Source organism: Mesoplodon densirostris, chromosome 9 (assembly GCF_025265405.1).
Source record: "Mesoplodon densirostris isolate mMesDen1 chromosome 9, mMesDen1 primary haplotype, whole genome shotgun sequence".
Classification (NCBI taxonomy): Eukaryota; Metazoa; Chordata; class Mammalia; order Artiodactyla; family Ziphiidae; genus Mesoplodon; species Mesoplodon densirostris.
The window spans coordinates 10200603-10225388 of NC_082669.1; the positions used below are offsets into that span (position 1 = coordinate 10200603).

General features: G+C 39.2%; 1 protein-coding gene across 3 annotated transcripts in view; it reads left to right on the forward strand.

Annotated features, from left to right (window-relative positions):
• The window catches only part of CACNA2D1 (calcium voltage-gated channel auxiliary subunit alpha2delta 1), a 505032-nt gene extending 500688 nt beyond the window's left edge, over positions 1–4344 (forward strand). For all 3 annotated transcript variants that reach the window (XM_060107477.1, XM_060107475.1, XM_060107476.1), the window contains one exon: positions 223–4344. In XM_060107477.1, coding sequence (XP_059963460.1) covers positions 223–339 — 117 coding nt within the window. In that variant the 3' untranslated portion in view covers positions 340–4344. The remainder of the gene's footprint in view (positions 1–222) is intronic.
• Positions 4345–24786: the final 20442 nt, after the last annotated feature.

A 24786-nucleotide genomic window follows, 5' to 3' on the forward strand; every position in this document is an offset into this window, starting at 1 on the left:
AATCTACAACTAAAAATGTAAAGCATTCTTCAAACGGTACTAGGAAAACGGCTTTATCTAAAATTGTTGAACAGTAAAATCTAGGACAGTGTAATTTATCTGGATTAAAATTAAAGCAGCTTTATAAGGTGAGTTCAGAAGTGGACTAAACATGGCGTGCTCTGGGAGATGTCTTACTAAATATTTTTCAGGAGTTTTCTGTTTTCCTTTTCTTTCCAACAGGAGGATTATACCGACTGCGGGGGTGTTTCTGGGTTAAGTCCCTCCCTATGGTCCATCATCGGAATCCAATGTGTACTACTTTGGCTTTTATCTGGCAGCAGACACTACCAGTTATGACCTTCTAAAATCAAATCTGCATATTAAACTCCAGACCCTGCCAAAACATGAGCCCTCCATTGCATTAAAAGAGGGTCAACTGTGGAATCAGCAGACCACTAGCTCAGCCCATCCCACGGCATCACTCTAAGACACAGACTCTTAAGGCACCCGCTGGCTGCATGTCAGGGTGTCAGATCCTCAAGTGTGAACCCTGCATCATCTATATATAACATCAAAGCAAAATACTATACATGCTCTCTATTGGAAAATTTGAGAATTTGTTGTTGCATTGTTGGTGATTACATGTAAAAGGGCTCCCCACACAGTTGTTTATGAATCGTACAAATTATCTTGATTTTGACCTGGAATTCTGACTTGCTGCAATCCTTGTTCTTTTACCAAGAAAATCTCTAGGGGAAAAGAAAGAGTTATTTTTTCCTTATTCTTCTGTTCAAAATTATTTCCTGCGTTGAGTAATTATTATTGAACATATACATAGAGAGAGGGAGAGAGATAATTAACATTGGTGTAATCTGTCAAAATAGAAATTATGGCTTATTTTCTACGAAAAAAAATTGCCATGAATAAAATGCTTTATGAAGAATGGCTTCTCTGCCAGAAATATAACACAAATGATGACCAAGTTTTGGTGGGGTAATGAATTGGTTGTCTGAAAATAATAACTAAGAAATTAAAGGTGCTTGAGGGTAGAATTAATATGCGACATATTTCCTCATAAATGTGAGCCCTTAATAAACGCTTTGATGTAATGTTCTTTTTGTTCACAGTAAAGTTCTGTAGTGCTAGCCAGATATTTCAAAATGCTCTAAGGAAAGCTTGTTGGGGGGAGGGGAAATGTTTTTTCTTGTGATAAATGAACTTTGGTTACCAAGGGTATTTTGCATGATGTTGCTGCTATTTTAACTTTCGGTTTGTTTTTCTCTTACTGTAGAGTATAGTCCATTGAAGAGTTAACTGAGTGACATTATTGTTATGTAAGAATCTGAACCTTGCAATGTAATGCACTTAAGTCATCTTTTAAAATGTCGTTAAACTACTCTGAATATACTGTGCAGTGTAAATGCTGAATGATTGGATTAGGTAAATGGCGAAATGGGAATTAATGGATTTTATACAGATTCGTGCTTTTGCCTGAAAACCTATGTACAGATATTTTAAGTACATAAATCAGATTTGACACATTTATTTTTTGAAGAGTACATATATGTTCTCAATGAAGATTCATCCTAGGTTTCCTCTTTATTCGCTGGAATAGCAGCACGTACAATCCCAAACTTGCTGCTGCTGCTGCTTTTGTTCCCTCTGTTTTAAATGGTATGATCACTTGACCAAAATTTCCATGCAGTTTGATGAGGGTTTTACAATAATCTGAACAAATAGGAAACCTTGAATCTATATGTATGCACACGAATACTTGATTGTGAATAATCAAAATTGTTTTTATACAGCCTCATTAGTGAAAATGGTTAGTGTAGTAAAGCAGATATTTCGTTATAGAGTAATATGGTAGCAGAATTTATATATGCTTTTAAAGATTATTTTCAGGGGTAAACAGTATTTGAAGAAAGGGTAAAAACAATGAATGTGTAACTAATTATAGGGAATAATTCTGCTGAAGGCTGGAAGTATGCAGATATTTTTAATGGTAAAATGCATTTGTTCTTTTTTCAAACATGCCAAATATTGGTGTGTGTCTATGCTGGAAATTTTCTTATATACCATTTTTAAGTAAAAATCTTATTAACATTATCCGGCATGCTTTAATATGCTTCATATATCAAAGATATAACCAATTCTTTAGCATAGTTTAAAAGGTCTATTTGTTTTGTTTTTAGCTTTGCATACATTTGTAATTTCCTCCACCACCAATATACCCTAGGTACCATTTGTGTACATTTCCTTATTTAAAATATTTTTTTATTTAAAAATGGGGGGAGGGGAAAATGGAATCACTTTGCCAACTATTGTTCTAAGAGTTGACATCAGTTACCATTTCTAATGCACTGTTGTGATTTTGTAGTCTCATTTGTAACTGATATTGACATTTTAGAAAACACCAAAGTGATTTAAAAAATATGGAATTTCTCAGTCTAATAACAATATGTTTAAATCATGTTGTTTGTTAATTAAATATTTAAAACTTATTGTTAACTTTTGCTAGACTATTTTAAATCATGAGTGTGTTGGGAAGGGGATATCGAAATATACAGTTATGTTAGTTTGTGTATATAAATGACGCATATTTAAACAACTGAATTGCTTCCAGCATACAACAAACTACCTTAAAATTATCTTTAAATTCTATTAAATATATTTTCATGGCTAATGTCACTGAAATGATGTTTTCATCAACTACATTGTTGTTGTGTTAATCACAGTTAAACTTGGCATCTCTTGGCAGGGTCCTATTTGATTTCACTTGCCATCAAAATATATTTACATGCACAAGTCTTGCCGTGATCCTTTGTTTTCTATTATAAAATAAACATATATTATAACAACCACACATACGTTAATAGATTGGGTAAGAACATGCTCTCACATACGTTAATAAATTGGGTTAGAACTTTGTTCTTGTGCCTAATACTATTCTTCATGCATTTGGCGTAATTTTTTGAAAGACAGTAACACTCGTCCCATCCAATTGTTATCTTTAATTTAGGATTTTTCTTTGAGTTCTATTGTTGACAAGAACTTAAATTTCAGCCTGTTATAAATACCTATATTCAAAGACTAAACAGTACAAGAGATCAAGAAAAAAGCTTTTAAACCCCTTTTGCTTACTTAATTTTTGCTATGCTCATGCAGCTTAATGTAGTTTGTCACTAACAGAATCCAAAGTCTTGCATTGCTGTTGAATAACAGGAATGAACTTTGCGTTAATGGTTTGTTTATATTTCTTCATTTGAACAACCAGCATTACTGCCAAACACCAATCGTGGTCCATATTTGTAACAGGTTTTTAACATGACATAGTTAGCAAGTTTGATTGAAGAGACTTTTAGGTACTGGGCCTATAAGATTTTAGTATGATCTTTTTTCATGTTTCTAATGCTTGAGGCGTCATTGCTTAACTTGGAAAAAACAAGACAGTGTTGCTGCCATTTGTAAGTTTTCCTATAATATTCCTTTTATTAACTTTAAAACTGGCCTTACAGGGTTCAAATAGGCAGTATCCCTTTTAAGTGACCTTTGCAACCCAAGTGTTACTTGCTTATTTGATGCTCTCTTGTATTTTACATCTCATTTAAATCTTTCTCTCCACCAAAGCTTAAATTCTATGTCTTAATTTAAAACTCTGAACTATTCCATTAATCATGTTAGTTGACATTAAAGTGTCTAGAGGTATAGAGTCTGACCTAGTGTAACAAAATGGATGTTGTGACTTTTTCTTTAAGCATAGCATGGAATGATGGTTTCACTTGCCCACAGTTTCAAATATTTTACAATTATCTGGAATGTGTGTCGCTTTCCCATAGCAGAATGTTAACATTGCTATTATTCCATGTACATTTCTGTAAAGAGCAAATCAGTAAAGCAAAAGTGTGAAGTTTCTTGATTTCTTGAAAAAATTCCAGAATTTCAAAGTCTTAGGCAACCCTTACCAAGTTTCATCTAATTTATTTCTAGTTCACAAGGTTAACTCAAAGAAATTCCACTGAGACTAATGGGATACTGTCTTGAATAGATGCCAATTGAGTTTACAGTGTGACCTGACAAAGCTGTCTTTTTTGTTGTGCTGTATGTTGTTGGATCCTATTAGGGATACTTTTATTGAAGTGCTCAGTGTGCATCCATGCAAAAGGCCAAGTGGCTTTGTGAACAAAAGATCTTTTCTCCCTTTTATTATGTTCTCTTGACACTTTTGTGGAAATTAGCCCGATAAAAACATTTTGTAAAAATTTGTATATTACTGTTATAAAAATATTTATAATCCCAGAAAATGTTGTGTTAAATCCTGTGCAAAAACAGTATATTCAGAATAAAAGTTTATCATTTAAAGTCACCGGTTTTGATTATTTAATTATTTAAAATCCAATTGAAAGAAGCAGAGGTCTCTGTCATACATACAGTTTAAGAAAGCAGGCTTTCCAGTGCAGAGAATTCTAGATTGTGGAAGTAAAATTTAGGATTATGAAAGTTGCCTTTACAATTACAAACCTCAACTCACAAATGAAATTGCAACTCCTTGAGACTCTGACACTTCTCACATGTGCTTCTGCCATCAAGGCGTTTAGAAATTTATTAAAACAGACTTTTGACTTATGTAAGAAAAAACTTTTTTCTAGGCAAGTTTCCATGTTTCTTTAAAGACCTTGGGAAAATAGTTTGAAAGAAACAAGTTAGAATGTCTGAAACGTGCATATCTTTTATACATCTGACTAACAGTTCAATATCTCCCTTAGCTAGTTTATAGCAAACAGAAGCTAGGGCAGTGAAGTACAGTATAAAGAGTTTTGTTTGTTTTTGCTTTTTTAAACTGCTATATGCCTTTTACCTTTAGACCAGCTTACCACCTGCCTCCCTATGTTCACCTAATAAGTAATGAGCCTGATGTTATGTGGAATCTAATATAATGCAAGCCTACTTCTCATTCTGGGGACTCCTATAAGACACAGCGAAAATACCTACACAGGGGAGGAATGTAGTATGTGGGTGCCAATGACGGTGATTACTGGAAAATCTGACCCTTAGTCTCTGATCAAGGCATTTTAACAGGAAAACCCTACTTAAAAGGGTGAGGTGGATAACATTTGCTTTTTGAACATCTGGCTTCATTCTGTACCAATTTATCTCCTCAATCAATCCTCTTACTCCCCAGCTACCCTCATTTCCTCTATCAATCATCTTGATTCCCATCCTCACCTCTTCCCTTGGGACCTTGCCTCATCAATTCTCCTTTCTCAAGCATTTTCAGCCTCCCCTTTGTACAGGCTTTCTTCCCTCTGCCTGCAAACACATTCAGAACACCTCTACTTAAAACAGACAGGAAAATCCAACATCCAGGGCTGCACATTCGCCCCATTACTTCCTAGAGTAATAAACGTAGAATTTAAAAAATTTTTTGAACATTCACAGACTCATATTGACAGGCTCTTCTCTTTGCAGTATACTCAACTAGGCCTTAGAATGTTAGATCTGAAAGGCATATTATCTCTGGCCTTTAGTTTTGGTGACCACTGAAAATTTTTAGTTACTGGTATGAAGTTCTAATAAGTTTAAGGTCTTGGGCACTTCTTGATTCTCAAATTCATTATATATTTAAGTGGGGTTATTATTCACAGAGCACCAACACAATTTTCTATAAATTGGTTTATAATTGACAGTGCTGCTTAATAGAATTTTTATTTAAGTGGACTATTTTTTTAAATAAATGTATTTAAGAAAGAAATTTAACAGTACTGCATAATTAGAAAGCCAATATAATTTGCCATAATTAGTAGTCATGTCACAGGTTCATATCTATTATAATGAAATTTTAAAATATCAGCATAAACTAGGGTCAATTGTGCTAGATTTAACCTAACATTTCTTCAACACATTGATTGTAATGATAAATTAGGCAGTTTTTCTATTTCTGCCACAAATGTCTTGAAGTTTAAATCTGGACTCAGCCATCTGACTATACAGTGTAATTATTAGTACATTAAAATACATTTACCAAAATGCATACTCATAAAATTTTTTTCAAATTTTGAGTTTCTTAGGTGCATGGATTTGTTTTTTCAAAATGCTTTATCATAATAATAATAATAGTTCTTGAGTATCTCAGGACCCTAACATGTCTTTAAAGGTTACTTGTAACATTTTCATTGATATAAGGACAGTGCATAACGTACCAAGATTGGGGTAACATTGGCAATTTCCTATATTGAGAAGGACTGCTCTTTTCCAGATAGTTTCTTTTCTTGTTTAGAATTGTTTAAGAAACAATGATCTGTCTTTTGTGAAATTATGGGATAGTTGATGATAACTATTATAAATAGTGAAATTGTTAATAAACTTAGGTTACATGTCATATATGCATTCTAATACCTCCTTTTTTAATTTCAAAATTATACTAAGCTGTAAAATTCCTACATCTGATAACTACTGACTTAGTCCTTATCATGAAGGCAGTGTAGCCAAGTAGTAACTGCAATCTGCTGTTTAGATTTGGATTCTGACTTTACCACTTACTAGCTTTGTAACCCTGTGCAAATTACATAATGTTTCCAAGCTTCAGTTTCCTCATCCATAAAAGAGTAGTAGTCACTGCACAGTAGGGTTGTAATGATGACTCAGTGATATAATTAATGTATAGGGCCCAGTACTGTGTAAGTTCTCAACAAGTCATTAGTATTATGAATTACTACCACAATCATCTTCCCAGTCATCATAATCCTTATTTTGGCCTAGAGCTTTTAAGATCCTAATTATCTGCATCATTTGTCATTTAAGACATTTACTAATTCTTTTTTTTAATTTTTTTTTAACTTTTACTTTTTTTTTTTTTTTTTTTTTTTACTAATACTTTATTCAAGTAAAGTGTTAGAAGTATACAAGATAAAAAGCAATTCCTTCCTTGATGGAACTACTGGCTAGGAATAACTTAGACTGAGTGGCCAGAGAAGGCTGCCATGATTTTGAGTTGAGAGAAAGGGGTAGCAGTACTGTTGCAAATAGAGGAGAGTGTGTGAAAGCTGAGAGGTGCATGCAAGAAACGAGGGAGCTGAATATGAGTTCAGTATGGCTTGAGGGGTGGGTGATAAGTAGGTAGAGATGAAGTGGAAGATGAGGCTGAAGAGAAAGAGCTCCAGAGCCTGGAGTCCTCTCTGGATGACATGGGGTGTTTAGGCAACTGGAAGCTGCTGAAGATTTTTAAGCAGAGAACAGTTTGATCAGATTCGTATTTCAGGAAAAACACTCTGGATGAAATGTGGGTTATTGGTAGAACACCTACAGGGAAGAAGACCAATTAAGAGGCTATTGTCAAGGTGAGAACATTTTGTTGACTGGCATAGGAAGCTAGATAAAGAAGAGTGGACTGATTCTAGAAATATTTAGAAGGGAAAAAGGAGAAAACATGATTTACTTGTGTACTAAAAAAGAAAGGACAAAATTTACAATTACTCCCAGGTTTTTGAAGTTTAATATCATGCAGAGGGATGCAGTCCCCCAAGTTAGGCAACAATGGAGGGTACTAGAAGCAGGGATTGGTGAGACAAGTCTGGAGGAGAACATGAGGGCTTACTCTTCAGAAATATTGTGAGTGAGATTTTTGTAAGGTGCTGAGGATACAAAGATAATATGATTTCTCATGCTCTGGAATATATACTCCAGAATAATGATTCTCAACACTGACTCATTTAGAAACCCTTATTGGAGATTTCATTAGTTTTGTTTAAAATACTGACACTCAGGACCCACTCTAATTCAGAATCTCACCTGTTTCTAGCATACAGCAAGCATGACACTACCTGGGGGCCTCTTAGATGACAGGTGTGACAGTTCTGGTATAGGTTATTTCTGAACTAGACTCTTCTCAAAACCCAATTTAGATGCATGTAACTGGGTCAATTTTTTTTTTAAATTAACCCCTTTTTTGAACATGTTTTATTGTAACATACACTATGATTTCTTTTCTCTTCAAATCCAGATTCTATAGCTGTACACAGCTGATAACCAATAAAGTTTTCATTGATTGTGGTTGATAATCACAACCACTATTAGGACAATTTGTACTATAGGAAATTCTATTCCTATTAGTCATATTGATGATATCAAATGTCTTATAGGGTTGAACCACAGATTTCTATAAATACTATCAGAGAACTTTGTCAATAGGTTCATTCTGATGGCAAATGATATGGCAAGTCAGAATAACATTAGGAAATAATATTACTTGACAATCTGGTTTCTACAGATATTGTATTTAATTAAATAATGTTTTCCTTAATAAAATAAAAGGCTAACCAAAACTTTTTGAAACCCACTAAAGAGATTAGTGTTCAGATTGATTTCAGACTTCCCTGTCCATCTAATCCATAGAACCTCAAATATCTGACTGAGGTAAGACCATTGAGTACATAATAGAGATGCCAGGCTCTTCAGTCAGACCACCTGGGTGTACATCACAGCTCCCCAACTTGGGCACGTTATGTAACATCTCTAACTTTCTGTTCCTTGTCAGTCTTATTTATACTATTGACTCCACAAATATTTGGATATAAAAATGATAACAGTCACAATCTAAGAGTTGTTCAGCCCCTGCTTCTTATCTCGGAAGTTCAATCATTCTGATGCTGATGATTTCAAGAGTGCCTAGAGAAACCTGGCATCAAGAGGCTTTCTAATGTGTGATGAATATTGCCAGAACTTCAAAGTTTTTACACTGTGGGACACTATGGAAAGAATGATGAGAAATACAAGCAGCAAAACTGTAGAAGAACATGGGGAGAAAATGCATCCAAAAATTCATGTACATAAAAATGATTACTAACTGTAAAAAGTCACATTGTAATAAAAACAATCTTGGTGATAAGAAACTGATGGTAAGCTGGAGAACAGGGCCAGGTGGAAACTGAACTGGGTTTAGCGACAGGGCTGGGAAGAAGGGAGGTGGGAGAGCCAAACTGTCCTGGGTGTCTTCATCCAAATATCAAAAACAACTAGACCAATATCCCAGATGACTATACATGCAAAAATTCCAACAAAATATTAGCAAACCAAATTTAAGAACACATTAAAAGATTATACGCCATGACCAAGAGGGATGTTCTCTGGTATATAAGGATACTTCAACATACGTTAATCAATTAATGTAATACATCACATTAATAGAATGAAATTTAAAAATCGCATTATCATCCCAATAGATGTAGAAAAAAGTCATTTGACAGAAATACAACACCCTTTAATGGTAGAAACAATTGACATATTGGTTGTAGAAGGAACACATACCTCAACATACTAAAGGCCATATGTGACAAACCCACAGCTAACATTATAGATAAGGGAGAAAATTTGAAAGATTTTTCTCTAAGATCAGGAACAAGACAAGGATGCCCACTCTCACACTCCTATTCAACATAGTGCTGAAAGTCCTAGCTAGAGCAATTAGGCTAGACAAAGAAATAAAAGGGATCTAAATTGAAAAGGAAGAAGCAAAACTATTACTATTTTCAGATGATATGACTTAGTACACAGAAAATCACAAAAATGGTATAGATGAACTTATTTGCAAAACAGAAAGAGAGACACAGATGTAGAGAACAAACATATGGATACCACGGGCGGAGGATGAGTGGGATGGATTGAGAGATTGGGACTGACATATATACACTACTATGTATAAAGGAGATAACTGGGCTTCCCTGGTGGCGCAGTGGTTGGGAGTCTGCCTGCCGATGCAGGGGACACGGGTTCGTGCCCCGGTCTGGGAAGATACCACATGCCACGGAGTGGCTGGGCCCGTGAGCCATGGCCACTGAGCCTGAGTGTCTGGAGCCTGTGCTCTGCAACAGGAGAGGCCACAACAGTGAAAGGCCTGCGTACCAAAAAAAAAAAAAAAAGATAACTGGGCTTCCCTGGTGGCACAGTGGTTGGGAGTCCACCTGCCGATGCAGGGGACATGGGTTCGTGCCCCGGTCCAGGAAGATCCCACATGCTGCGGAGCGGCTAGGCCTGTGAACCATGGCCACTGAGCCTGTACGTCCAGAGCCTGTGCTCTGCAACGGGAGAGGCCACAACAGTGAAAGGCCCGCGAACGGGAAAAGAAAAAAAAAAAAAAAAGAGAGCTAACTAATGAGAACAGACTGTATAGCACAGGGAACTCTACTCAATACTCTGTGCTGACCTAAATGGGAAGGAAATCCAAGGAACGGTGGATCTTGTATACATGTGGCTGATTCACTTTGCTGTACAACAGAAGCTAACACAACATTGTAAAGCAACTATACTCCAATAAAAATTAAATAAAAAGACTCCACCAAAAAATTGTTGGAACTAATCAATGATTCCAGTAAACTTGCAGGATATAAAATCAACATACAAAAATCAGTTGCATTTCTATCCATTAAAGATGAAACATAAGAAAAAGGAATAAAGACTAACTAGCCCATTCCCAACAGCATCAAAAAAACAATGAATTAGCATCTATTAATCAAGGAAGTGAAAGATATGAACAATCAAAATGATGAGACTTTACTGAAAGAAATCAAGAAAGACACAAACAAATGGAATGACACCCCTTCTTCATGGCTAGGAAGAATTAATACATTAAAATATCTATACTACCCAAAGTCTTCTATAGATTCAATGCAATCCCCATCAAAATACCAATAGCATTCTTCACAGAAATAGAAAAACCAATCCTAAAATTTGTATGGAATTACAAAACACTCTGAATATCCAGTACAACTGTGGGGAAAAAGAACAAAGCCAGAAGTGTCACACTTCCTGGTTTCAGACTATACTACAAAGCTACAGTAATAAAACCAGTATGGTACTGGCATTAAAAATAGACACAAAAACCAACAGAACAGAATACAAAGTCCAGAATTAAAAACCCTACATATATGGTCAACTAAATATTCAACAAAGGAGCCAAGAACCCCCAATGGGTAAAGAAAATTCTCTTCACAAATGATGTTGGGCAAACTGCATAAACAGATGCAGAACAATGAAATTAGACCCTTATCTTTCACTACTTACAAAAAATTTGAAGTGGATCAAATACTTAAACATATGACCTGATGCCATAAATATCCTTGAAGAAAATGTATGGAATAAGCTCCTTTACATTGATCTTGGCAAAGAATTTTTGGATATGATACCAAAAGCACAGACAACCAAAGCAAAACTCAACAAATGGGACCACACAAAACTATAATGCTTCCTGGTGGCACAGTGGTTGAGAGTCCGCCTGCCTATGCAGGGGACACGGGTTCATGCCCCGGTCAGAGAAGATCCCACATGCCATGGAGCAGCTAGGCCTGTGAACCATGGCCGCTGAGCCTGCGCGCCTGGAGCCTGTGCTCTGCAACGGGAGAGGCCACAACAGTGAGAGGCCCGCATACCACAAAAGAAGAACAAAAACAAAAAATAAAGAACTATAACCCTTCCGCACAGCAAAAGAAACAACGAAATGAAAAGACAACCTACTGAATGGGAGAAACATTTTGCAATTCGTATATAAGAGGTTAATATCCAAAATATATAAAGAACTCATACAACAGAACAGCAAAAAAAAAAAAAGACAACAAACAAACAGAAACAAAAAACCCCCAAACAATCTGATTTTAAAATGGGCAGAGGAGCTAAGACATTTTCCCAAAGATATCCAAATGGCCAACGGGTACATGAAAAGATGCTCAACATTACAAATTATCATGAAATGCACATCAAAATCACAATTAGATATCACCTCACACCTGGTAGAATGGCTATTATCAATAAGCAGGAAACAACAAGCGTTGGCAAGGATGTAGAGGAAAGGGAACACTTTTGTACTACTGGTGGGAATGTAAACAGTGCAACCACTATAGAAACAATATGGAGGTTCCTCAAAATATTAAAAGTAGATCTACCATATGATCTAGCAATTCCACTTCTAGATATATACTCAAAGGATATGAAAACAGGATATCAAAGTGATATATGCACTCTCATGTTTATTGTAACATTATTCATAATAGCCAGGATATGGAAACAACCTAAGTGCTCACCAGTGGGTGAATGAATAAACAAGAAGTGGGGTATATTTATATGTACACATACACACATACGCTTCCTTGGTGGCACAGTGGTTAAGAATCCGCCTGCCAATGCAGGGGACAGGTTCGAACCCTGGTCCGGGAGTATCCCACATGCCATGGAGCAAATAAGCCTGTGCACCCCTACTACTGAACCTGTGCTCTAGAGCCCACAAGCCACAACTACTGAGCCCGTGTGCCACAACTACTGAAGCCCGCGAGCCTAGAGCCCATGCTCCGCAAGAGGAGAAGCCACCACAATGAGAGGTCTATGCACGGAAACGAAGAGTAGCCCCCATACCTGGCAACTGGAGAGGGCCCAAATGCGGCAACGAAGACGCAACGCAGCCCAAAATAAATAAATTAAATAAATTTTTTTTTAAAAAGACCCTATTTCCAAATCGAGTCACATTTAAAAAAAAAGTATCTACCTCAGTATACAAGTTTGTTACCTTTAAAAAATACAATGTACATACATACATATATAAATTATTATTAATAATAATTACAGAATATTATTCAGCCATGAGAAAGAAGGACATCCTGTCATTTTTGACAACATGGATGAACACTGAACACATTACACTAAGTGAGATGTTAGGCAGAGGAAGACAAGTACTCCATATCACTTTCGTGTGGAATCTAAAAAGCCAAACTCCTAAAAAGTAAAATGATGGTTACCATGGGATGGGGGTGGGGAGATAGAACAGATATTATTTAAGGGTACAAACTTGCAACAAGTGGTAAATAAGTCATAGCAATATAATGCACAGAATAGTGATTACAGGCAACAATATTGTATTATTACCATTAAACTTGCTGAGAGACTAGAATTATTCCAACAACTAAAAAGAAAGGATAATTATGTAACAGGATAGAAATTATAATTATCACTACAATGGCAGTCATATTGCAGTATATAAAATATATCAAATTAACATGTCTTGCACCTTAAATTTATACAATATTATCTGTCAAATACATTTCGATTAAAAAAAATTAGACACCTGGAGCACAGTAAATATAGACATAACAGTGTAGCAGATGGTGATGTTAACCCTGAGGAGAACCTTTGACTTCAGATAACAGCTTCGGCTGTGCAAGAAGGAACTCATTCTCACTGACGGGACTATACTTAAATTTCCCTGAACTAAAATATAGCCCCTTATCCATTTTCTCTGCTCCTTTTATTGCAAACCTTCTTGAAATTTTTCTGTGCTCAATTACCACGTGCTTTCCGACTATTACTTCTAATCTCTTGAAATTTCATCTCCACCTCCCTCCAAAAACTGCTCTTGATGACATTCCAATCTCAATGTGTTCTACCTGTCATATTTTGTCTCCTTAAAACTCAAGATTTCTCTGGGTTTCAATGCTCCATTGACTTCCTGCTCACTCTCTTTCTCTCTTTCTACTCCTTCTCAAGATTTTCCAACTCACCTGACTCATAAATATGTTTGTAGAATTTCATCCTTACTTCTCTACTTATCTCACTCTAAATTATTCACTTCTCTGATTTTCTTAAATTCACGCCTTTTCATGGACATATATACACTACCAAATGTAAAATAGATAGCTAGTGAGAAGCAGCCACATAACACAGGGAGATCAGCTCTGTGCTTTGTGACCACCTAGAGGGGTGGGATAGGGAGGGTGGGAGGGAGACGCAAGATGGAGGAGATATGGGTATATATGTATACACATAGCTGATTCACTTTGTTATACAGCAGAAACTAACACAACATAGTAAAACAATTATACTCCAATAAAGATGTTAAAAAAAAGCTGGTAAAGCAAAAAAATAAAAATAATTATATGTTTTATTAAAAATAACTGTATTTTCCAAAATAAAAAAAAAATTAGTGAGAAGAGTAAAGAAAAAAAAAATTCATGCCTTTTTATATTCTGTGAGGTCCAAATTTCCAAGTGCCATTTGATACCCATTCCTAGATGTCTTAAACACATGTCAAGAAAATAATTATTATCTATATTTCAATATATTCTTCTCCTTTTTGATTCTGCATGCATGTCAAGTACAGGTTTCTGGTAACTGACTGTACTGCTGAACTGAATGAATAAGCATTTTCAGAACTCTAATGAAAAACTGATGAACTCATAAAAGTGCTAACAAAAGATCAAGATGAAAAAAAAATTAATTACATGGGACTGAGTGAACTGATGAGGATGATTATAATTTTTGTGACTTTCTGTTTGAATTTAAAAAAAAAAATCCCACAAGGACTCAGAGGCAAAGAATATACAAATCAATTTTCACTGCAAAGTAAAGGAGCTGTTAAACCAGTGGAGGATTCCTGGACTGAATGTCACTATTATGACATAGTATGAGTGTGTTTCGTGTTTGGTAATTGCAATCATTCTTGCTTTTGTTGTGGTCATCCATTTACAATTCTTGGTGTCAGCCTATATATCTCTTGTGAAAATAAAATACAGTGTGTGTGTGTGAAAAAAAGGAAAAGACCTAGTTAGAGAGGCCTAGCCACCTAAACTAGAGTCTTTTGTGCCATTAAGTTACCAAATTCTGACAAGCCTACTTAGCTCTTAAATATCTTTTAATTCTCCACTTCTCATGTCCAGTGCTACTTTCTTGCTTCAGAATTTCAACTGCCCCAGACTATTTAAATTGTTCCCAACTGGATTCCCTACTTTGAGTTTCCTTCCACTTCAATCCATCCTGCATGCTATTTTATTTTTCTAAAATTTATCCTTAACCACATCATTTTCTGGTTTAAAAACATTCCATGACTCCTCATTGCCTATTAAATAAAATACAAATTCCTTTGGAAGACATATGACATCAATTAGGAGTTGACCTCTACCTAAATCTAACTTAATATTCCCTCCCATTCCCATCCCAACACCCAAAAATGCAATTTTTACCTCAGGTCTTACCAAACTACCTACAGTTATCCAAATACAACACATTTCAGTGCCTGCACACACGATTCTCCCAACTTCTAACTTCCCCTATTAACTTCCACTTCCACTTGAAAACCCAGTTCAAATGCTGCCATCTCTCTGGAACCTTCTCTGGTGTGATTATACCTCCTTCCACAGACTGCAATAATGTTTGGAACATATTTCTGTTATAATCTATGAAAATGTGGTGTACTAAAAAAAAGTGTGCTTCTTGGGTATTTAAGAAAAGACTAGGTGGGAGGTGGTCATGATGACAGAGTAGGAGGACCCTGAGCTCCCCTGTTCACCAAACTTACAACTGTTTATTGAGCAACTGTTGATGAGAAAACCTGGAACCTAATAGAAAAGATTATCTACAACTAAATATATAAAGAAGGAACCACAACAAGGCTGATAAGAAATGACAGACACCCAATATAGTCAAGACCCATACACTCAGGGTGGGCGACCCACAAATAGGAGGATAACAAAAAGTTAAAAGAGGTCTCCCCAAGGAGCAACAATTCTGAGACCCACGTCAAGCTACCTAGCCTGGGTCAGACACACCTGCTGATATTACAGAGCCTACTAGAGGCAGGAGGCAAGTCAAGCTCACTCTGGGGACAGAGACACTGGCATCAGCCATATTTGGGAGCTTATTCTACCTTGAGGGCACTGGTACTAGTAAGTACCATTTTGAAATCCTCCCTCTAGCTTAAAAGTGTGGGGACACAGCCTCACCCACCAGCAGGCAGTTTTCCTTAAGACCCCCTGAGCCCATAGCTGCCCCAGGACATGGTTTTGCCCATCAGAGGACCCAGGCCATGGTCCCATACCAGTGCTTCAGGACTAGCTCAGGGATCAAGCCCAGGGCCTGCAGCCAGAGACTCCAGTACCTGGCTCTGCCTACCATTGGGCAGGCACCAGATTCAGGAGTTCCTGGGCCAGGGGTCCACCCACCAGTAAGCAGGTACCAGCCCCAGGACCCTGTGGGGCCCTAGCCCTACCAACCAGCAGGTGAATACCAGCTCCAGGACAACCAGGGTCCTGCAGCCAGAAACCCTGGGACCTGGTTCTGCTCATGAGAGTGCCACTGCCAACCCTACAACCAACATCACACACCAGTGGGCAGGCATCAGCCCCAGGACAACCTGGGCCCGAGACTCCCAGAACAATGTGAGGATACAAGCCCCGGGACCACTGCAGCCTCACAGCCTGCCATAGCAAAACCGAGACCACCCACTAGCAGGCTGGCAACAGCCCGGGCACCTCCTGGGCCCTGGCCCCACCCATCAGCAGGCCATCACTAGCTCTGAGACACCTCAAGACCCCTCAGCCATCCTCCTTGGGACTTGGGCCCACTCACCAGCAGGACAACACCAGCTCCAGGACCCCTAGGACCCTTCTTCCAGAGATCATAGGACCTGACTCCACCTGGCCCCCATGATCCCCTGGGCCCTGACCACACCCACCTACAGGCAGACAAGCTGCAGGATCACTGAAGCCCCACAGCCTGGCTTGTCAGGACCCAGACAACCAACCAGCAGGCCTGCATGAGCCTTGAGTTCACCTTGTCTTGGCCCTGCCTACTAGCAAGCCAACACCAGCTCTGGGACATCTTGGGACCACAAGCCTGCCACACCAGGATCCAGCCCCACTCACTAATGGGTCAGCACTATCCTTGAGATACCCCAAAACCCACAGTAGCCATTTCAGGAAGGAACCCCACCCACCAGCAGGCTGACACAAGATCTGGGAACGCCAGCTTAGCAACCATTACCCCAGAACTCAAATCCACCCACAAGTGTGCCACGGCTCTCATTCCATCAATCACAGGCCAGCAACACTGAGAGGTTGGCTGCTTTATCAGCCTACACCCAGAGTGAAGAGATGTGGAACAAAGATCCTGGTCTCTACTGTTGTTAAAGTCACTAAGTTTTTTGGTTCGTTTGTTTTTTATCTTAGCAAAATCGAATCTATTCTTCGTTTGCCTATTGTCTTATCCAAAAATTGGGGGAGTGGGGAGGGGCAATCCAAGGCTTTTAGGGTGGACACTGGTACCCCAGCATTTAGCCCTTATCATTCCAGTATTTGGAGGTTCACACAAATAAAGGAAAGGACAAAAACAGATTTGCCATGAGATACAATTTTTAGAATGAAAGAGTTCATCAACTGCCCATTGCTTCATATTTTAAGTCTCACACATACATATTTTCATTAAACTTCAGAAAAATAAAGAAGATATTAAAAGCTTTGAAAGACATTTTCTTAAAAAGCCCCTCAAAATCAATGAGAGACAACTAGATGGCCAAGAAGCACATGAAAAGATGTTCAACATGGCTAATTATTAGAGAATGCAAATCAAAATCATGAGATATCAACTCACACCAGTCATAATGGTTACCATCAAAAAGTACAAACAGTAAATGCTGGAGAGGGTTTAAAGGAAAGGGAACCCCCTTACACTGTTGGTGGGAATATAAATTGGTACAGCCACTATGGAGAACGGAATGGAGTTTCCTTAAAAAACTAAAAGTAGAACTAATATTATCATCCAGCAATAGCACTCCTGGGCATATATCCAGAGAAAACCATAACTCAAAAAGATACATGCACCCCAATGGTCAATGCAACACCTTTGACAATAGCCAAGGCCTTGAAGCAACCTAAATATCCATCGACAGAGGAATGAAAAAAGAAGACGTGGTACATATATACAATGGATAGTATACAGTCATTAAAAAAATGGAATAATGTCATTTGTAGCACCAAGGATGGCCTTAGAGATTATCATACTAAGTAAGTCAGACTGAGAAAGACAAGTATCATAGGATATCACAAACAGGTGAAATCTTAAAAAAAAATGATACAAATGAACTTATTTTCAAAACAAAAACAGATTCACAGTCTTCAAAAACAATCTATGGTTACCAGAGGGGAAACGTGGTGGGGAAGGATAAATCATGAGTTTGGGATTCACATATACACCAGTATATATGAATTCACATATACACATCAGTGTATATGAAATAAATAATCAACAAAGACCAACTGCATACCACACGGAACTCTACTCAGTATTGTGTAGCAATACTGAGAATCTGAAAAAGAATATATATATTCTTTTTCATTTTATATATATAAAACAGAATCACTTAGCTGTATACCTGAAACTAATAACTAATACCACATTGTAAATCAACTATAGTCTAATATGAAATAAAAATTAAATTTATAAAAAGGCTGCAAATTATACCCTATTATTACTATGATGTAAGATTCATACATGTAAATGCAAAGATTAAAAAAGAATGTGGAGGGCTTCCCTGGTGGCACAGTGGTTGAGAGTCTGCCTGCCAATGCAGGGGACACAGGTTCATGCCCCGGTCCGGGAAGATCCCACATGACGCGGAGAGGCTGGGCCTGTGAGCCATGGCCGCTGAGCCTGTGCGTCCGGAGCCTGTGCTCCACAGCAGTGAGGGGTCTGCGTACCGCAAAAAAAAAAAAAAAGAAAGTGGAAAAGTGAAAGCTAGAATGTACAAACTTGTAGTAATTAAAAATATATTTCAGTCATTTTGTTACCTTTATCAAATATTTAACAAGTACTTCCACAGTGGTACTGTTTCTGTAATGGATTCAAAAATATAATCAAAAGGGTCATGGAGAACAATGATTCCCCCACTCAATAGATCTGATCTTGATTGAAATTCTAACATGTATGTGCTCTAATCTGACCAAACGTTATCCTATCCTAGTTTATAGTCCCCAAATTAGCATATTTTGATTTACATATTAAATTACTATTGTAAATTATGTCCCATATATGAAAGAAATAAAATTCTGAAGTTCAGTGAATGACACATACAGCCAGAACTGATTTCTAACACATTACAGCAAAATGTGAATTGTAAATTAAACATAAATAAAAGGAAAGAAAAATTAAGAAAACAAGCCCATCTATCATTACATCAAAAAGAACAAAATACCTAGGAATAAATCTAAATAAGGAGGTCAAAGACTTGTACTCCAAAAATTCTAAGACACAAATGAAAGAAATTTCATATGACACAAACATGGAAAAATATACTGTGTTTATAGATTGGAAGAATATTCTTAAAATGACCGTACTACCCAACGCAATCTGCAGAATCTATGCAATTCCCATCAAAGTATCAATACAAATGGCATTTTTCACACGCTTAGACAAATAAATCCAAAATTTGTATGGAAACACAAAAGACCCCAAATAGCCAAAACAATCTTGAGAAAGAAAAACAGAGCTGGAAGTAGCACAATCCCTGATTTCAAAATATACTACAAAGCTACAGTAATCCAAAGAGTACTGGCACAAAAAACAGATGCATATGTTAGTGGAACAAAATAGACATCCCAGAATGAACTCAAACTTATAAGGAAAATTAATCTATGGCAAAGAAGGCAATATATACATTGGGAAAAGACAGACTCTTCAACAAATGACACTGGGAAAACTGGACAGCTACATGCAAAATAGTCAAACTGGACTGCTCTATCACACCATGAACAAAAATAAATTCAAAATGAAGCCATTAAACTTCTAGAAGAAAACTGGCAATATGCTTTTTCACACTGGTCTTCACAGTATTTATTTTTTAATATGTCTCCTCACACAGGTGAAACAAAAGCAAAAACAAATAGGAATACATCAAATGAAAAGCTTTGGCACAGGGAAGTAAACTATCAGTGACCAAAAGAACCAACTACTGAATGAGAGAAGAAATTTGTAAATGATGTGACTTATGAGGGGTTAATATCCAAAATATACAAAGAACTCATACAAGTCAACATCAACAGAACAAACAGCCCAATTAAAAAATGGCAGAGGATCCGAATAGACACTTTTCCTACAAAGACATACACATGGTCAACAGGCAAATGAAAAGATTTTCAAGATCACTGACCATCAGGAAAATGCAAATCAAAACCACAATGAGGTATCACCTCACACCTGTCAGAACATCTATTATCAAAAAGACAACAAATAACAAGCATTGGTAAGGATATGGAGAATGTGAACCTTTGTGCTGGAGGACTGGAGTGTATGTAAATTGGTGCAGCCAATATGGAAAATAGTAGGAGTTTCCTCAACAATTGAAAGGTAATTACCATATAACTCAGCAATTCCATTCCTTGGTATACATCAGAAAAAAACCCAAAACCCCTATTAGAAATGATATATGCACCCCTATGTTCACTGCAGTATTATTTACAATTGCCAAGATATGGAAGCAATTTAAGGGCCCATCAATAAATGAATGGGTAGGGCTTCCCTGGTGGCGTAGCGGTTGAGAGTCCGCCTGCCGATGCAGGGTACACGGATTCATGCCCTGGTCCGGGAAGATCCCACATGCCATGGAACGGCTGTGCCCATGAGCCATGGCCGCTGAGTCTGCACGTCCAGAGCCTGTGCTCTGCAACAGGAGAGGCCACAACAGTGAGAGGCCCACATACTGCAAAAAATAAATAAATAAATAAATAAATAAATAAAATGAATGGGTAAAGAAGATGTGGTTTATATATACAATGGAATATTACTTAGCCATGAATAAGAATGAAACCCTGCCATTCATGACAACATGGATGGATCTTAAGGGTATTATGCTAAGTGAAATAAATCAAAGTAAGACAAATAGTGCATGATTTCAGTTATATGCAGAATCTAAATAAAACAAATGAGTGGGGAGGTCAAGATGGCAGAGAAGTAGGAGGACATGGAGCTCACCTCTCCCCAGAAATACATCAAAACTATCTCTCCAAATAGAACAATTCTCACAGAGCACTGGCTGAACACTAGCAGAGGACCTTGGACACCTAAAAGGACAAGAAAGATCCCCATGAAACTGGATAGGATGAAAGAAAGGAGAAGGGAAAATGAAGCGGAGAGGAAGGGGGCAGTAACAGCAGCCCTGGGTGGGATGTTGAAGGTGAGGAGAGGTTCCCGCATCCAGGGAAGCCCCCTCACCAGTGGAGAGATCAGTTGGGACAAAAGGGGAGCCCGGGGGCTCTCAGAAGAGAGTGCAGCAACCTTTCTGTGACAGGCAGCACAGAGTGAGACCTGCACAGATGGCCCGTGCCACAGCCCCGCACGCCTCAGCCCGAGTCGTGTGTCCCCAGTGTGCACATGGGCTGTGTGCTAGAACGCGGGGTTGGAGAGCAAAGCTGGGAAGGTTGGCCTCAAGGAGAGAGCCTGAGAGGACAAGAGTGAGGAAGTTCACAACCGGGAATGCTTGTGAAGGAAATCCAGGCTGCCACCGAAGTAAAGCACCGTTGTTAAGTGACACACAATGGGCGGAGCCGCCATTGCACCCTCCCTCCCCATGTGCCAGGCCCTGCCACCCAAGCACTAGAAAGGGCCCCCGCCAGGGCCAGCTCTCACACGGGCAGCCAGGCACTAGAAAAGGCCCTCTCCAGGGCTGGCTCGGTCAAGCCCACGGCTGTTAGCTCCCCAACACGTCTCGTTGCTACTGGGGCTGGGTCTCTCATGCCCATGGCCTTGCAGTAGGAAGGGCCCCTACTGGGGCCAGCTCTCTTGCGCTTGTGACCCTTGGCTCCTGTGCCTTGTCACTGCTGAGGCCAGCTCTGTTACGCCCATGGCTGCTGGCTCCCCCACACACCCGTAGCCACCAGGGCTCCCACGACCCTGGCCGCTGCACTGCCTCCGTGCCGCCTCTTTGCCTGGGCAGAATCATGTGCTCCGGGGCAGCCTGGGGAGCAGTCCCCTGTGGGTGGCCCACATGGAGAGGTGTGGCTGAAACCACAGCTGAGCCCCAGGGGCTGTGCAAGTAAAAAAGAAAAGATGAAATCTCTCTTCAAAGCTACGCAAACTGCACCCCCATGACCGGACTTGTAAACTCAGCACATACGGAACATCTGAACACACAGCAAGTGCCTGTCTCCATAGACAAGACAGGCCTAGCTGTAGCAGCTGTAGACTTTGTGAGCACATACACATGGGGGTTGGGCCAGGCTAGAATCAGAGTTGCCCCCATAGCACCCAAAGCAGGTCCATATCCATGATTATTGCAATCCTAGGACTTGACTTCAGTCGATCTACACTGGTGGCCTGGTGAAAATGTCTGTGAGACACCAGGTCCAATTGCCGACATACCCACAGTTAAGATGGGGCTGAGAACAGTGCCAACAACAGTGTAATCTGAGAGCTCCCACAACGGGTGAAAGGTGTCACCACAGAGCACACTCACAAGTGAACAGCTCCAGAGGAGGAATTCTTAGTGGCTTCCCTCCCAGTGGGAGTGCTCCAATGCCACGTACCTCACACTGCTGACCAGAAACACAGCTAGGAAACAGATGTGGGGGAATCTACTCCAACAACTAGGAAGCAGACCCCACCTCCGACAGGGCAGTGACAACTACAGAGCAAAGGGGAGGCCCTACTCAATATCCAGTGGAGGCTCTTGTCACCACAACATCAGTCACACTGCCTATAAAGCGGTAACAGCCAGCATACACTGAGGAAAGAGGTGGCAGACATCTATACTAAAAACAACACTCACATCAAAAAATATTAAACCCACTCAGTTGACATAGGGACACTGCCACATAAAATAGTCCTTCAAGACAGTCTGAGGGTCTGACACAGGGTGGAAGGACTGCCACAGCATTTAGCCTTGAAGGCCAGCAGGGCTTGAGTGCAGAAGCTCCACAGGGATGGGGAAAACAGAGACTCCACTCTTGGAGGGCATGCACAAGTTCTCACATGGGACCCAGCACAGAGAAGTACCTCCATAGGAACCTGGGCTGCACCTACACAGGGGTCTTAGAGGGTCTCCTGAGAGGCGAAGATCAACTATGGCTCACTGTGCAGGCAAGGACACTGGTAGCGGAAGACCCAGGGAATATTGAATGGCGTGAGTTTTCCCAGAGGTCCCTATTTCGGCACCAAGATCCCAATAGCCTGTAGGCTTCAGGGCTGGAATGCCTCAGGCAAAACAACCAGCAAGACAGGAACACAGCCCCACCCAACAGCAGACAGGTTACCTAAAGTCATAGAGTGATCACAGCTACCTCAAAACAGAACACTTGACACGACCCTGCCCATCAGAGGAAAAAGACCCAGCTCCACCCACCAGACGGCAGACACCAGTCCCCCAACCAGGAAGCCTGCACAAACCCATGGACCAATCTCACCCACCAGGGGGCAGACACAAGAAGCAAGAGGAACTATTATCCTGCAGGATGTGGAAAGGAGACCACAAACACAGAAAGTCAGACAGAATGAGAAAACAGAGAACTATGTTGCAAACGAAGGAAAAAGATAAAAACCCACGAGAACAACTAAATGTAGAGGAGATAGGCAATCTACCTGAAAAACAATTCAGAGTAATGATCTCCGAAAAAGAAGAGAGGCACAGATTGAGAAAATATAAGAAATGTTTAAACAGGAGCTGGACGATTTAAAGAACAAACAGAGATGAACAATACAATAACTGAAATGAAAAATACACTAGAAGGAATCAATAGCAGAATAACTGAGGCAGAGGAATTAATAAATAAGCAGGAACACAGAGTGGTGGAAATTACTGCTGTCGAACAGAATAAGGAAAAGAATGAAAAAACAAATGAGGACAGTGTCAGAGACCTCTGGGACAATATTAAACTAGAGGTGTAATGTACAACATGATAAAAATAACTAACAGTGCTCTATGCTATATATGTATGTTATTAAGAGAGTAAATCCTAAGTTCTCATCAGACAAAAAAAATTTTTTTTCACTTTTATTTTCTATCTCTGTGAGATGATGGGTGTTCACTAAACTTACTGTGATCATCACTTCATGATGTAAGTCAGATCATCAAGCTGTACATCTTAAACTCATACAGTGCTCTATGTCAATTATATCTCAATAAAACTGGAAGAAGGGCTTCCCTGGTGGCGTGGTGGTTGAGAGTCTGCCTGCCGAAGCAGGGGACATGGGTTCGTGCCCCGGTCCGGGAGGATCCCTCATGCCGCAGAGCAGCTGGGCCCGTGAGTCATGGCCGCTGAGCCTGCGCTTCCAGAGCCTGTGCTCCACAACGGGAGAGGCCACAACAGTGAGAGCCCCACGTACCGCAAAAAAAAGAAAAAAAAAGAAAAACTAGAAGAAAAGAAAGAAAACAACTCTTAAATGTTGTGTAAGGCCTAACTAAAAGTAAGTCTGAATATTAAGGGCCAGCTTGACAACTGAAACTGGGATGGCTCAATGACAAGTTCCCCTCCCCTCTCTACTCCTGTGGATAAGATGTCTATTAAATACACCAGGGACAGTTTCTGTTTATACCACTGTAACAAGTTTCAGTTCACTATAAGCACATAGAATTATTCAAGGAAGCCAATCATATTTTCCCATTGAACCCAGAGGGCATTTTACTATCTTGATACTCCAAAGCTTCCCACCATAACTGGTTGTTCACTCTGTTCTCAACTACAAACCCCACGTAGACTTTTAGTGTGTACTATGTCATCCTACCCCAGGCTGTGGGTACATGTGACTAATCAACTACTATCAGTCTCATCTGCCCAGGGACTGATGCTGTGTACAGACATCCCTGTAACTCTAGACTGGGGAACTCCTCTCTTGCCAGTGGGGTAAAAAGGCAGCAATTAAACAATAACCAAGTAGATAGGATAATGAATTCTTCAGATTTTAGTCTGCTGTCTTTTCTTGAAGCAAAAGACCCCTAATGGAAACAAATGGAACTAAACTGAACCATGATGCCAGATACAAGATGGAACCATTCACTAAGTAAAAGAATTC